Source organism: Ricinus communis, chromosome 1 (assembly GCF_019578655.1).
Source record: "Ricinus communis isolate WT05 ecotype wild-type chromosome 1, ASM1957865v1, whole genome shotgun sequence".
NCBI classification, from domain to species: Eukaryota; Viridiplantae; Streptophyta; class Magnoliopsida; order Malpighiales; family Euphorbiaceae; genus Ricinus; species Ricinus communis.
The window spans coordinates 12,624,782-12,641,388 of record NC_063256.1 but is presented as its reverse complement, the minus strand read 5'-3'; the positions used below and the strand labels follow the sequence as shown (position 1 = coordinate 12,641,388).

At 33.4% G+C, this 16,607-nt stretch overlaps 2 protein-coding genes across 3 annotated transcripts; one reads left to right on the top strand and one right to left on the bottom strand.

Annotated features, from left to right (window-relative positions):
* Nucleotides 1-922: 922 nt before the first annotated feature.
* Nucleotides 923-11,813, top strand: LOC8260461 (peroxisome biogenesis protein 5). 2 transcript variants are annotated; one of them, XM_048372036.1, is made up of 16 exons: nt 923-1,243; nt 1,413-1,547; nt 1,663-1,825; nt 2,558-2,751; nt 2,871-3,122; nt 3,335-3,454; nt 4,244-4,411; nt 5,921-6,114; nt 6,458-6,704; nt 7,883-7,967; nt 8,225-8,334; nt 9,509-9,733; nt 10,148-10,213; nt 11,143-11,237; nt 11,326-11,453; nt 11,547-11,813. In XM_048372036.1, exons 1-15 carry the CDS (start codon nt 1,124-1,126, stop codon nt 11,402-11,404), a joined length of 2,253 nt encoding a protein of 750 aa, XP_048227993.1. In that variant the 5' UTR covers nt 923-1,123; the 3' UTR covers nt 11,405-11,453; nt 11,547-11,813. The 2 variants fall into 2 exon arrangements, with proteins under 2 accessions (XP_048227993.1, XP_048227991.1); XM_048372034.1 differs by having other exon boundaries at nt 11,326-11,813.
* Nucleotides 11,814-12,138: 325 nt separating this feature from the next.
* Nucleotides 12,139-13,116, bottom strand: LOC125369758 (agamous-like MADS-box protein AGL75). Its single transcript, XM_048372764.1, has one exon. It carries the CDS (start codon nt 13,114-13,116, stop codon nt 12,139-12,141), a length of 978 nt encoding a protein of 325 aa, XP_048228721.1.
* Nucleotides 13,117-16,607: the final 3,491 nt, after the last annotated feature.

The window sequence follows — 16,607 nt, the reverse complement described above, 5'->3', positions numbered from 1 at the left end:
TCCCAATCTGCAACTTCTACATTGAAGTTGAAGAAAATACTGTATTTAAGGTAGAGCTGAACCGTTAGATATTTTACGTCTGAAATCATGAATTTGACACTCTCCTATTCTTTTTGTTTATGCTATTATTATTTTTTATTTATAAAATCAGTGTATATATATTTGAAAATCTATTATTATTTAATTATAAAAGTATGAATCTTTCTTCTCTCTTTATTACTGTTGTTATTTTCTTTTTTCTTTTTTTTAGATCAATATTAAGTTGTTTATCTTTAGATTTAAAAGAAATTATTTATCCCTGTATTTATTTATATATTATTATAAAAATAAAAACAAAAAAAAGAGGTGTCAAGCATTATTATTTTTCAAATATATTCTTTATATTTTTTATATTTATTAATACGTAAATAAGAATTGTATCATACAATCATCACTTTTTAAAAAATATATTCTTTATATTTTGTATATTTGGTAATAAATAAATAACAATTTATATCACAAGCACTAGTTTAGGAGTGATTAATGGGTATATTGGCTATTTTTGCCAAATTAATAGGCAAATTGGTAAAAAAATTAAAATATAAATAAATTATTCATTATTTTCTAGTTTAAGGGATAAATTGACCTTTAGTAAAAAAGAATCACATTTATATATTTCTCCCTTAAATATAATTATATTTAAAAATAAATAAATATTATTGGTAAAAAAAAATCACATTTATATATTTCTCCCTTAAATATAATTACATTTAAAAATAAATAAATACTATTGCCTAAAATTGTGTGCAGCAGCAGCAATTACACACATCATCCAACTCAACTGCCAATTTACGGTACAGATCACAAAATAAAACCGCACAACAAAAGAATTTATTTTCTTTACAAAACAAAATATAAAATAAAATAATATATATGGATGAAGTCGTCTATCATCATCATCAATAACAACATCCTCAGTATGTGCAAACGAACAAGAGAAGAAGAATTGAAGGACCATCATCTATCCCTTGCTGCTGCTCTTTCCCATCATACCCACTAATCCTTTTCTACTTTGCGCAAGCGTCATCTTCTTCAATCAAAACCCAATTCCTCAATTTCTGTTACTTACAGAAACCAAGAAGCTATGTCGATGCGAGAGCTAGTTTCAGGAGGAGCAGCATGTGCGGTTCCTGGTTCTTCTTCTTCTTCCAATCCTCTTGGTGCTCTTGCCAATAATCTCCTTGGCTCATCTTCTAAAACCCAGGTCATATTTCTGTTCGATTTTCAATTTTTCTGTTCAATTCTCTTTGTTTCTTCTCGCAATTCAGTTGCTTTCTTTGTGTTTTTATATATTTCTAAATTTTCCTCCTTTTTAACTTTATACTTCGTGGGTTTGCTTTATTTCTTGATATCTTGGGTTGTACTGTAAACAGGAAAGGCTAAAGGAAATTCCAACATCAACAGCTACTAGTTCCGAGAATCATTTTTACCAGGATGTTCAGGATCCCTTGAGAGCACTTCCAGGTGCTGAGTTCGAACAAAAATCATTTCCTCACCCTGGCGCTCAGGTTTGATATGTTGCTTTTTTGCTAAAAAGAAGCATCTTAATGGAGGGTTCTGTTGTAGTTTTCATGTCAGTACCAATTGGCATTTTTCTCTCATCTGCTTTGTCTGTATTGCCAGGGTTCGGAATTTTTTCGTGGGTTTCGCTCTGCTGATCAGCATGGACTTGCTGATGCTTGGGACGAGATACAGCGGTCTCATGGTCCTCCTCCACCTCAGGCTAATATTCCTCAATTGGATAATATATATAATCGTGGACCTCAGCTTCAACCAACTTTGGATGGTAATAACCACAAAAGTTCTAGGCTCATCTTAGACACTAGTTGTTATCTAAAAGTGTTGAAACTTTATGAATCTCTGCACATAGCTAAACATATAAGTGAATGATTAGAAAAGGAAAAGGAGTTAAAAGGGCCGTCATGGTGGGAATTTAACTGAGATGTGGATGCCTGAGAAGTATGCTGATAAATGATGGTTTTAGAAAAAACAAATTTAGTTTACTTTGCTTTTTAAAGAGTTAAAAGTTTGTTATATCTCTATGTGAATAAGCAAGATGGAGTGTTGGAAGTTTCTTTAACCGGTAAGACATTAGGAGTATGGTTACTGAGGTTTATATAAATTGCAAGTTTGAAAAATGATCAATATACTACCTTTACTTGTATATAAATCAAATGAGGTTCTCAGAGTTACACAGCTATTCTGATGCTAGATATGTGACATATTCGTATAACATAGAAAAAACCTTATATATTAAGAGGATGCCAGAACAAGTCACCTTTCTGCCATTGATAACAACCTAAATGGTTTGAGATACAGTTTGTACTACAATAACACTTATCAAGAGTACATTTAACAGTAGTTATATCTTATATGTATAAATATCAGTCACAGTTCATCAGTTTCAGTTGGGGAGTTTTATCACTTTTAGTTTCGAAGGAAGTACTCTAGCACTGAACTGCAGAAATTGTTTCATATGTGTCCTCTTTCCTTGGTGTATAAACTACATATACTGCAGGACCACCCCAAAGAATATTGTCAAGCTTCTTGCACTCATTTGTTGAAAGTAGCCGTGGTGGAATTCCTTTTCGTCCTACTCAACTGCCAATGTTAGGATTATCTGAAGGTGATAAACAATGTATACGTGATCGTAGCAGCATAATGGCCCGGCATTTTTTTGCTGATAAGAGTGAAGATTTTATTAACGCACAGGTCCTCTATCATTTCTTTGTTTCTAGGAAGCTGGCTTTCTCTTAAATGCCAATAGTTAATTTTATGGTTACCTCTTTGAGCAAAACTATAAATATGTCTTAACTAGGATGCATCTCCAGGTGAATGCACTATTATCTTCATTAGAAATTGATGGTGATGTTCGGGCCAAGGGGCCTATGCCTGGGAGATTTAGGGAGCTGGAGGATTATTGGAATGAGTCTCAAGGTAGTTTGAGACCTGGTCCCCATGCTGCGGATGGATGGATTACAGAATTTAGCCAGCAGAGATTAGACCATGGTAATCCTGATGCTTGGGCTCATGCATTTGAACGACAGCATGGTGCTAATGGTTGGGCCTTCGAATTTGACCAGGTATTTGCATTTGGCTTTAGCATGAACCTTTTAATTCGCTGATGAATCAAGCTTTGTGACTTGATCATCTGTTCATCCCACTCTTTACACTTGCAAAGGCAGATTACAGTATGCTGGTTCATGAACATATTTTTCTTAAAATTGGCTCTATCATTCACTGTACATGTCTTTCATGATGTATTTTTATTTATCTTATTTACTTTTGATTATAGGAACAACAGTTGTTATCAGTGGATCAAATGAGAGGTGCGAATATCTCAAACTTGGCTGCAATGGAGCAGACTCGTATGCTCGCGCACACTCTAGCTCAAAATAATGACCCAAAATTTCAGGTTATGTTACTTTATTATTACTTAAATTTTCCGTACGCAGTTCATGTCATTTCCTGGTTGCGCAATCTGGCTTTTTGTCTAATGGATAATACATGTATACATTTGGACATGAAGGCTTTTTTGATTAAAAAATTAGAGCAGATTTTGATACTGTTATAGGGGAATAAAAATAGTGAGTGGCCATTTCCTAGTGGTAACAACTTTTGAGGGTGGGAACATGGAAACTACCATTTATCACTATAAAAGTGGCTTACTTTCAGGGAATTTTTCTGTTGAAGGTTCTGAAAAATGTTCGCTGTCATTTAAAGTAGCACTATAGGTTTGTTCAAACATTTATGAATCAGTCACTGCATTCATATTCCACCAATTATATGTCTTAGATATCCATGCACTAGAGATAGAACCGGCTTTTTAACAATAGACCATTTAGTTCTCCAGTCCATTAAGGCTTAAAAAAAACTGACAGACGCTTTGCTTAATTTTCCTTTTAGCAATTGCATTAATTCTATTATACAGCACAACCTGGCAGTAGATATTCTTGGAGAAGGATATTGACTGATTGGTAATGATCCAGAGACTAAACCAAGTATAGAGAGTGATGGAGACAAATTACATGTGAAAGCACAAGCGGCAGTTGTTGTTACTATTGGTGTGCATTACAGAATTAAACATTGCAAAGGATGGATTTATTTATTCATTTCAATATTTATCTTTCCGTTGAATGTTTATTTTTCCATTCTATTTATAGCTAATTAGTCTTGAAATTCATAAATTGCCATGGGATTGCAGAATTCAAAGTTTCTTCAATTTGTTTCAAAGATGAGTCGTGGTGAACTTATTATTGATGATAATCAAGTCAAGCCAGCTACATTGTCTGCACCTGGTGACTGGGCAACTGAATATCAACAACAGTACACTGGGGGTACTTCATGGGCTGATGAATATGTGCAAGATCAGGCAAGTAAATATTTACTTGAAGCATGAAAAGGGATTCCAGACAGTTGCACATCCTAATGCACACACTTCAATGCAACTATTTTGAACCTAAATTTAATAGAATCATGCATGTGCATCAACTATATGTTTATTCAATAGGGCTTGTTGTTTCTGACTCGTTTAATATGCTACACTTTTCCTTACTGAACCATGATATTGAAGTTTATACTAAGGAAGATCTTTTTGCAAACTTACGTGCTCCCTCTCCCCCATTCCTTTTTCATCTCTTTGTATTGCTTTACATAGCACTATATGAGGCTTAAATCAAGGTGCTTAACTAATAAGTAAAGCTATAAGCATGGGATTTTTTTAATATGGAAACTCTTAGCCTGTTGGCTGGCTTTTGTGTTATTACAATGCTGGGGTTGTGACCCTGGTATCTCTAGAAGGGGCAATGACAGGAACACAATTTAAACAGAGTAAGAGGAGGGCATATCCTTAAATTTATTCATCAAGAAATCAGATAAAAAGGTTAGATGCATGGATAGTCATACAAGTGCATCAGGGAGTGTCATCTAAAAAGAGATACATAGAGGATAAGACAGCTGCTTGCCTTGAGAATAAATATAGTTAAATCCACTATTTTCACAAAGTGCTAAAATAAGCATAATTTCCCTCTTCCTTATCAAGGTCTAGGTTTCTTTGTTTTTACATTTCATGCAAGTTAAAGCATGTGACAGTATCATTGTGCTGAAGGATTTTGTTAATATAATTCTTAATTATGAAACTTAGATTTTGCATGTAATTGTTTAATTTTAGAACTGTGTTATTTAATGTAAAATGTGGTGGTACTAGGAATGTCTGAGAACTTAATAAGTAGGACTGTTATGGAAATGATATATTTTGTTAAGAATGTTTAGGCAATTTTTTTAACTCTTATATTTGATTTTAATTCGGGTTGTAGCTTCTAAGGTATATTTGGGTTTTTGTTGAACAAAGTTATTATGGGTGTGAGACCCTAGGATTCTACATCACATTAACTCATACCTGCATGAAACTATGTAACAAAATCAAAGTAGTGTTTGTCTATGCACCTAAAAGTTCCAAATGTCATGCTGAAAGTTTTTTTTTCCTTCTGAACTATTCAATTAGTAAATACTTCTAATATCAGAAAATACCAAGATATTTTGCGGCACTAAGTTTGCAACTTGGGCTCTGAAACTGTTTCCCTATTGTATTGTATGATTATCCCTTGCAAAAAAAAATAAATTTATTGGTGAAGGGTCAGCTTAGTTCTGGTAACTTGTTATCAATCTGAGATAACTTCTTAGTCAATATTTCATTTATTCTACTATTTGTGGCATGACTAAAGGGTCAACTAATTTATGGTAATTTTCCAAATGGTTTCTATGCCATATCCTTAGAGAGCCTGTACTTTCTTTTTTCTTGAAATTTTATTTATCAGTTGGTTTTGCAAGTTATTTTCTAGCGTCTAATTTTGTTATTTTTTCGTCTACATTATTATTTTAGGTTCCGCATGGCCCTGAGCAATGGGGAAATGAGTTTGCTGCTGAAAGAGGGCAAAATGGCTCTGTTGATGATCAGTGGGTAAATGAATTCTCAAAGTTGCATGTTAATGACTGGGTAGAAGAATTTGGGCAACAGGTTGAGGAAGGAGCATTAGGGGACAGTTCAGTGGATAACTGGGCAAATGCATATGACGAGTGAGTAAAATACACATAAAAGAATTTGGTTTCTTACTTGGATTAAAACTCAACCATTGTTTCATTTGATTAGCTATATATCATTGCAATCTTTTTTACCATTCTAAGGTCAATGTATATGTCTAATGAATGTAGCAATGCGTTGGGTCCACTCTCCTGAAGCTTGAATTTGTTTATATTTTATCAGTTATTGTTATAGTTAGAAGATGTTTGGTCATGACAAAATATGATAGAACCTCATTTGTTAAGTAGCTAGTGATTATCTGGTCTATCTTCTGATGTAGTATCAACTATTAAAGAAATTCTCTTTTCATGGAAACCGTCCTAACATCATAATGTTCAGGTACATGAATGAACAAGTAGCTGCTAAGCAGCAGTCAGATGCTTCAAGGGGAGTCTATGTGTTTTCTGATATGAATCCTTATGTTGGTCACCCCAATCCTTTAAAACAAGGCCAGGATCTATTCCATAAAGGGCTTCTAAGTGAAGCAGTGCTTGCTTTAGAGGCTGAAGTCTTGAAAAATCCCGATAATGCTGAAGGTTGGAGGTTACTTGGAATAGCAAATGCAGAGAATGACGATGATCAACAGGTTATTCAACTCATGGTCTAGATTGTTAGATTTCTATACAATTCTTCAACATAGTTGGTTTCTTTTACTTTTGAAGTGCTTTTGGAGGAATAGATACTACATGTTCTGTGCCTAGTGATGTTTTTATGAATAACTAATTCTCATTAAAAAATGTATAATACAACCTATTTATTGCCATGTGAGTACTAGTAGAACTGTTCGACACATTTATTCCTAGTATATGCAAGGATAAGTATTAAAAAGATTCGTAGCATATTGCCTAACGTGTCTTTTAATTCGTAATTTCTCTTCTTCTGCAAAGTTATAATATCACATCACAGGCCTTTCAATCCCTATGAAGATGCTGATAGTGGGGTAACTGGGGTTTCATATAATCTTTCTTGGGATAGATCAATTGTTTTTAAACTAGAAAAACAGAATCTAACCTTTTCCACAGGCCACAACAATAGTAGAGTTATTCCCATCTTTATGCATTGCCCGTCTCCTCTGACCCTTTTCTTTTTGTAGAGAATATTTTGCTATAATGGTGTTCCAATATCATTAACTCTTAAGTCATGTCCCATTCCTGGGAAGTTCTTAGAAGAAGCAAAGTGATAGAAAACCTACTAAATTTGTTTTATTTATCTGCTTTATCTATCGAATGACAAAAAAGACTTGGACTGTGTTTATGACCTTGTGGCCTCGCAGCTTCATGTTGAGAATATATACTGTGAAACTGTGCGTTTTATACTAAGATACTGCTATATTCATCATTATCTCCTTGCTGAACTTCTGCAAGTAATATCTGAGCATTGAATTTGGAAACCTTCTGTCTAGTCGATTGGTTGACTATTCAATATGGATTCTGTTGTGCCATTGGCTTTTTCAAAATGCTGCGGTTTTCAATTGTTGTAAGAATTAGAAGATAATTGGTTTATGTCATGATTATTTCTATCTGAGTGCAACAAGAATTAATTTGATATGGCCCGTATGTGTAGCGTATTGTTAATTCTTGTAGCATGTGGTTAAGTCTTGAATTAAGATCTGTAAACGATAACAAGTTGCACCAAACCTGATTTTTCATGGGTCCTGTAATTTGCATTAAAACATTTTTTTCCTGTTTTGTTTATGAAGAATCTAATTAGGTGATACTTTGATGCGTCATATAGTTATGATAAATTATATTGATATCTGGACAGGCTATTGCAGCAATGATGCGTGCGCAGGAGGCTGATCCTGCAAATCTTGAAGTGCTTCTTGCTCTTGGTGTGAGTCATACAAATGGTTAGTAATTCTTCCTCTGTATGTTTAAAGCTGAGACATTTGACCTTAAAGTTCTGAACTATTTTGTGTCCTGATGCTTTTATGGAGGGAGTTTGTGCTTAATCTGGATAATATTTTTTTTCCTCAATATGATTTGGTGTTATAATTCAACTATCCAATATCAGAAGTCTTCAAAAAGATATTACATAAATTTAAAAGTTGTTGAGGTAGCCAGTTTAAGTGCATTGACAAATAGTTGTCTGTCTTAAAAATTGTAGAATTGGAGCAGGCAGCTGCCTTGAAATACTTATATGGATGGCTTCGTAATCACCCGAAATATGGATCACTTGCCTCTCCAGAGCTTGCTGATTCGTTGTATTATGCTGATGTAAGTGTTGTTTGGAAGTTTCTTTCTTTTTTTCTATTCCTTGTATGCTCTAGAAAATATCTTCGTGTAAATTCTGGACTTCTTGGTAAATAAGTATCACTGAATGAGTATCTTATGTATTTCTGGAAGCTTCTAGGTTACTGACATTATTCCATTTGTTGATGTTCTGTATAGTATTTAAATTAGAAAATCTAAAACCTTCATGGTGAAACTCTTTGCCCTTTCAATAAGGTGCAATTATAAGATAATGGTTGCATCCTTAATATTTGGATGGAGTTATCAATTGTACCGTGGAGATATCCTGAGCTCAAAACCCCAGCGAGAAACAACATTACATATGAACTATTACAGAGATAATGTGTGGTGGGAGGTTCATGCAAAACTACATGCTAAAGACATCTGGTACTAATGGAGAGCATACGTAGGTGCTAGTGTTCTGAACATTATCAGGCGTGCTTTATGAATAAAATGTTAAGTCTAAATCAAGGTCATTTGCTTGTTTGTAAATGATGTAGAGACATGCATTTTTTGCTGAATATATACCCTTTCCCCCCCTCATATTAATTATCTCCTTGTCTTGAAATTCTTTTAGCAAATGTTGTCAATATTGGACGTGCTGCTATTCATCTAGTTTTATCAATAGTCTTGATATCATTATGTGCCTTTGGCAGTACTTAGTCCATTAAAAGAAAAGAGATATCACACAGATGTTCTTGTGACTTCATTCCAGTTCACACCTGTTGCAGCAGCAGCTGCTATATTTATCTCAATCTGCTGTAATTGGTTTCTTCTTATCATCACACGTTGTGGATAATATTTTTGTCCTAGCTGGTTTTCACATGGCTCGCATATATGAATTACACCACTTACTTTGGACCATTTTGACAAACAGATGAATAGCACACATGATAGGTTATTTCTGTTGAAATGCATACAGGCAACGGATATCATATTAGGTGCACAGATTCTAATGTAGTTCATCTTAACTTGTTTTGGTTTACACGACCCAGTAGAGCTGATTATTGTTTGATGCAAGTTAACGTTGTTCATGGAGGATGTTTTCTTTAGCTGGAGACTCATATAGGTTATCTTTTTTTGTTTGAGTTCTTCTGATTTTTTCAAGGGTCGTTCACTTTTATGGTGCTTATCGAAGTCCTGCATTTATGATGCACAGGTTGCTAGATTATTCAATGATGCTTCTCAGATGTCACCTGAGGATGCTGACGTGCACATCGTACTTGGCGTGCTATATAATTTATCCAGGGAATATGACAAAGCCATTGCTTCCTTTCAAACAGCTTTGAAACTTAAGCCACAGGATTACTCCCTCTGGAACAAGCTTGGTGCAACCCAGGCAAACAGTGTTCAGAGTGCTGATGCAATATATGCCTACCAGCAGGTATACCTGTGCTCAATTTCAATTTACTGTTCTTTCAGGTTATCATGGTTCAATATCTCACATGGTATATATGCTTTGATTAGTAATTACAATAAGAAAATGTAGTTGCTTTATCAAATATAGGTTTGTGCAATTCCGATCTGTCGTCATACTTTAAAAGTAATGGTCTGATTTCAAGTATTTGAAGCGGGAGAAAGACACCCTAATGCTTGGTTGCTTTCTTGCCTTTAGATAGTTTTGCTGTTGCTGTATATACATAAATGTGTATATATTTATTTATTTATTTTCTAGTTCTGCTATTGCTTTTCATCTTTTCATCTTTTTTCCTTTTACTTCTTTTATAGTCTATTCTTGTTCTGCTGTTAACTCTTATTTTGTGTCCATTCATCTGATCATCTCTTTGTGGTTTTCCAGGCACTTGATTTGAAGCCTAATTATGTTCGTGCATGGGCAAACATGGGAATCAGTTATGCCAATCAGGTTATTGCCCCTATTTTATTGTTCGCTCTTCTGTTTTCTTGGCATTCATAAGAGAGGAACTTTGTCTAACCCACCATGTAGAAGTCTCTCATGGATCTTTGTGCGAGAACAAACGGTTAAGTTTGGACTATTCATTTGTGGCAGGATATGTATGATCTATGATAAAAAAATATTTTTTTTCCTTGAAAGGTTAAAAGCATAAGAGTATTGAATACAACTTTGTGGCACTTGAACATAATGAAGAGGTATCTGAAAACACTGAACATTGCAGTATGGTATCAAACCTTGATGTATAATGAAATGGAGAGGAATAGTCTTACAGATGAGTATTTTTGTGTCATGGTGGTTGCTAGTTATCTTAGTTGTTTAAGTAACTTAGAATCAGTCATTGAGGCCCGATAGCACATCCTGCAAGCACTTGGTGTTGAGGGGGCAAGTATTGACCCCCATTACATAACCCAGCTTTTAGAGAGAGAGAGAGTGAGTGAGCGTGTGTGGATGGTTATTGAAAAGCTGCTTTCATAGTGGTCAATAAAGGAAATATATTAGAAAGGAGGGGATCTAAAGAAGTCTGATGATGAACTTGTCAAAACTAAATAACTAATAGACTCGTAGCTGAAAGCTATTCGAAGTCGATGAGCTTATTTATCAGGAGATATTTTTGTGTTTCTCTAGATGTAGCAGGCAAGTTAATATCCTTGCATTGATGCCCAGTACCATTGCTATGATAGCTATAATATTGATAAATGAGATATGGACCTCTTACAACTGAAATTTAATTCCTAGATTAATATTACAGGTCTAGCTAAAAATATTAGTGATCTGTCACAATAAAATAGCAGCATTCTGAGTATCTAAACTCGTTGCCACTTGGTTTTTGTATATTAGCATGAATTACCAGACAAATAAGTGTTTCTTTTTGCCTCCAGGGTATGTACGAGGACTCCATCCGCTATTATGTCCGGGCACTTGCTATGAACCCTAAGGCAGATAATGCCTGGCAATATTTGAGGATTTCACTAAGGTATTTTTCTGATCTACAAGTACTCTTTCGTATTGTTTGTATTTATATGTAAGTTGTACATATCCTAAATCCATTCTTCTTTTTGCAGCTGTGCTTCTAGGAATGACATGCTAGAGGCTTGTGATTCACGCAATATTGATCTTCTGCAGAAAGAGTTTCCACTGTAATACTTGAGTTGTTTTGAAGATGAACAAAATATAGGTTCCATTGCTTAGGGTAAGGGCTACACATTCTGAAGTCTCCTATTTGTCCATTAAAAGCTAATGGCATGCCGGTCGATTATCCTTATGGGTCCATATTTTGCTGCAGTTGGATCTGATACTGAAAGGTGATTTTGGGAAGAAGCTAAACGAAATCCAAAAGTTGGAAAACCAAACATAAATGTTGTAGCCAACTCAAACAAACAAACAATTGTATGTAGTTGCAAATGCTATACTAGAATGTGTTGTGATTCATGAACATGGCAAAAATAGGAAGAGGCAATTCATTATATAATAAACACTATAGATGAGAATTAGTTATGTCATTGATGTTGAGAAGAGAAATAAAGTTTCTAAATATTGTACTCTTGCAAAATGGGTTTGGTTTGGCTCTTTGATTCAATGGCATCGATTAGTTCTTAATATTGGGAGACTGCTGCAAAAACCTGAAGAAGACAGGCAGTTGAGAGGGCTAACCTCACATGTCCCTGGAGCCAATTAATTGGAGTTTGCTAAATATTCTGAATAGTCGGTGCTATCAAAATTCAGGAACCAACATCGAATAAAATGGGGTAAAAAAAGAAATTTTTATGCATTCAAAGGATCGAACCTAGCTCGAAAGTGGAACTTTACAGTAACAAAAATAGATAGTAGACTGACAAAAGTCGGTAAATACCAATAATTTCTAATACATTGACCTATCAATATTGAACCATATTACCATCCCACCAGAATATGTCATTCTCTCCCACCATGCCAAGATTTTCCTGTGCATTAGCTTCTCCATCATTTGCCTCTATAATCCCAAAAGAAGAGTTGCTGCTGCTGCTGCCAACAAAGAAATTATTGCTGTTGAACTGATCAAACAACGCTGCATTGTTACCATAATTGACCTCTGCTCTCCCAAACGTACTACTGTTGTACAAGAAATTGTTGCCACCGCTGCAATTTTCCAAGTTCTTATAGCAGTCGTTTCGGGGTTGGTTGAAACTACCAGTCTCGAAGCTACCTAAGGTTGTGGGATAGTTGTGACATTTCCTTGGCAGAGATGCAGAGGTACCATCTTTTGGCCCTTGATTGTTATTTTGGTGAATATCAAACTTGACAAGTGAATTGACAGGGCAATCAGCAGAGGAGAGTAATGGGTTTATTGCATCAGGACATATGGTAGCTTGAAGGGTATCATCTTGAGTTGCTGCTGCAGATTCAAGAGATTTTAGTTTCTCCTGAAAACCCTTTAACTTGCCCTCAAATAGATTCACAAAGTCCATTAAACTCTGCCCAGATAACCCATCCACATGTTTTGACAATCCCTGAATGGCTACGTCAAGCTTCCTTTTCATCAATTGTTTTTTCTTTTTGACAAGTTTTGCTTTCTTGGTCTCCAAGAACTTGAACAGGTTGCTTTCCCGTTTATCTTTCGGTTTAAGTTCTTTATAAGACATGATTGCAGCTCTAATCTGTGCTTCATTGTCAGGCCATGTCTCTAAACCACCGTCAGGACCAAAACTGACGATGGAAACAGAGACATCACACAATGTCTGAAGCTCGAAAGCTTTCTTTTTAAGAGTTGGGTTTCTCTTCAGGAAACTTGCTGCTTGAGTTGGCCTGTCCCCATTCAGAATCTTGTTCATAAAACTGGTCCTTCGGGACCCTTTCATTGGGTCTGATAAACCCATGGAATGTGAAAACAAGCTACAGAAACGAATCCAATTTACGTTAGGAATGTTAATGAGACGATGAAGAAGGCATTATATAGAGAAAAGGAAAAAATGGGAAGCCATTACTGTGAAGATCTTCCAAAGATTTTGGCATTGATTACTTGCTTCTTTGTTTCCTTTTTCTCTCTTAAACTTTGAATTATTAAATATCTTAAATCACAAAATTAACCTTCCGTCTTTCTTATTATGGATATAAGACTTATTTTATTATAACGTTAACATTTTTACAGTTTTAATAAATTTAAACACCAATTGAAATATATATATTTTATGTTTTTCACCACAAAAAATTAACACAATGCAACCAGACGGAGAAAAATAAAACATTTGAGTAAAAGAGTATTACATGGGTTCTATGTTCAGTAATATTATTATACATAGATTATCAGCTAATTTCGAAATTTAAAAAAAATTATAATAGAAACACATGGATTTTAATAATTTTCAGATGAGTAACATAATGTTATTTATAAAAAAAATACTCGAACTAATTTAATTATGATTTCAACAAATTGTAAGCAATAATAAGAAAAAAAGAAAAAGAATGAATATAATTACACATAAATTTGAATTCTATGTGTCAAAAAAGTACACGTATCAAGAAAAAGTATACATTATAATATTAAAGTATAATTAATATGATATTTCTTATGATAGAATGGGTGTCATTATATGATTAGCAAACTATTTATTAATTAATATAATATTAAAATATAATTAATATGTTATTTTTTAAGATTAGAGTCAGTGTTTAATTAGGAATATAGCTTTTTAATCAATAAAGTAATAAAAAAAATATATAATTACACATAAACTTGAATTCCATATGTCAAAAAAAAAAAAGTACACATATCAAAATAATAATTTTACGTGTCAAAAATTAAACACACATGTCAAGAGAATTTTAGGTCTTAAAAATTAATATAGATAGATGCCTAGGGTAAACTAAATTTATGTCTTTTCTTTGTATTTTTTCAAAATTTTTCTTACGTTGTGTTTATTTGATATCTATAAAATTTATAGAATTCATTCATAAATCTAAAGTTTAGATGATTTGAATGAGTGAAAGTTAATTTAAAATTATACATAATCAAATTTGTGTGAAATTAGTTATAACTAAACTAAATTTTAATAAAATAGATAAGAGTTTTTAAATAAATTTCATATTTTTAACTCAATATATTCCACTATACTAAAATATTTCTTTCAATTTTATTATTTTTATTTTACTTTTTCTATTACATCTTTTTTTTTAATGAAGTGAAATCCTGAAACCAACCACAATATTCATAAAAAAAATAAATAAATCACTTTTCCTCCTTATTCTCCATTTAGGTTACATTTAACTATAATAATCCATGACAAATTAAATTAGCATGTACAAGTTAGAAGTATTTTTAGAAATTTAATTTGTAATATTTCTTGGGAGCATTTCTATGGCTAATTTAAAGGTATCAAAAGAACCATTCAACCCAAAATCTTAAACTGTTAGAGGTGAGACTCTAAGAATAATTGATATCCATAATATATTCTACATACGAACGTCTATTTGTGCTCGAAGTGTGAACCAATAAAAGCTAATTTTATATTGCCTGAGATATTAAGATGAAAACTTTAAAATGATTTTATATTTCTAAAAAAAATAAATTATTTAGGATATAATTTTATTATTGAAAATCCATATGATTTATTTCACAGTATAAAAAAAATATTAAGGAACAGCATTTATCAAATATAGAGTGAGTTAAATAATATCATTACCGTTTATAAAATTTTTCTTTCTTTAAACCATCATCCTGAAAAGGAGGGTTTGAAATGGCAGTTAAAATCAGATATGGAGAAGACTTATATATGAGTAGGGAGATATGGTGAAGACTTATATTATTAAACAAATTATTTTATTATTAAAATATCTACATAAAAGTTTAATGATATAATTCAGTACTAGAGTATAAAATTTAAAAAATAAAGAAATGAAACCATATATATATATTTATATACACTAAGATGTGAAGAGAAACACTAGAGATCCTAACTAGAAGTTATTTTATTTGTCCTTTCCCCTTAACAATTTGTGCCAACTGTAGGACACTCTACATTCGTTTGTTTCTTTTTTTTTTTTTTTTCCTTTTTTATGTTAAACCATTTCGAGAAAGAAAGAAGAGAGTTTTCAAGATTGAATACTACCAATTACATTATGGTTTAATGTTTTTACATAATTATGACAAAGGTTGGATCGTGGGATTAAATATTATTTCAGTGTAAACGGTTTCATCCTATGTTGCATGGACTTTGATCTGTACAAACTATCTTCCAATTCTCCCTACCTCTAAAACAACATAGACAAGGCCACAAAAAGGAAACAAAAGCATTCAAAGAGAATCTGAATTATTTGGAAAGAAAGAATGGACTAAGGCAAAAAGGGACGTGTGTGTGTATATATATTTATACACTAAATAGGTGGAAGATACCCACTATCCATAAACAAGTATAAATTACTAGGAATATCGTTATCAGAGGAAATGAGCAGCATCAGCATGTTTTTAACTTTCTAAGCATCAATGAATGAATAAAGGTGCAAAAGGAATTTGTGTTTGTGGCTGCAAATGGATTCTAACATTCAAGATTAATAGATCCATCCATCCAAATATCCCGTTTTGAATGATCCATCATTTGTAATAAATTGCAAGTGGGGTATAAAGAATATATCAAGTTTTCTCTATTATATACATGTCAAATGACAAAATAGCTATAGTAAGTTAAGTCTGTATTATAAAATTATGGAAAGTAGGGTACCCTCGACTGATCATGATTCATTCAAACAATACACAGGGCAAGAGGTTACGTCTGAATCAGATAGAAAAGAGAGAAAGAAAGAAAGATGAATGGATGGATGGGGTTGGTTCGAAGAGATGGAAGAGAATAATATTTGATTCAGGAAAATGGCAAGCCATGCTGCCGTGCATGAACCCTAAGCTAGATAGATAGCCTTATCAATCACTTAACTCCAACACGCAAGCTACCCCCTCTATACTAAAAAACTTTCTTTTGCTATGCGTGCAGGGCATCACACTATCCCTTCTCTTCACCCACACCTTCTCCCCTTGTGACCATCTTATCATTGTCAGCTGCCAAAGTGGGAACCTAAAAGCTTCTTCAGAGAGCTATCATCTCTATCTCTCTCTCTTTCTGCACTCTTGGAAGTCCATTGATTGCCAAGAAAAAAAAAAAAAAAAACTACTGATGTGTGACAACCAGAAGAAAAAATTTGCAAAACATGTCACTGATTAATTAATATGATCTTTTTCTTTTATCTTAAGCTTGTTTTTGTGTTAAGAGGAAGAGAGTATCATTAACAAGAGACATAATCGAGAAACTAGAGGACACTGTACTGCTACACTAGAGATCCCTATAAGAGTGAGGAGGGATTTGATTACAATGCATGGCTG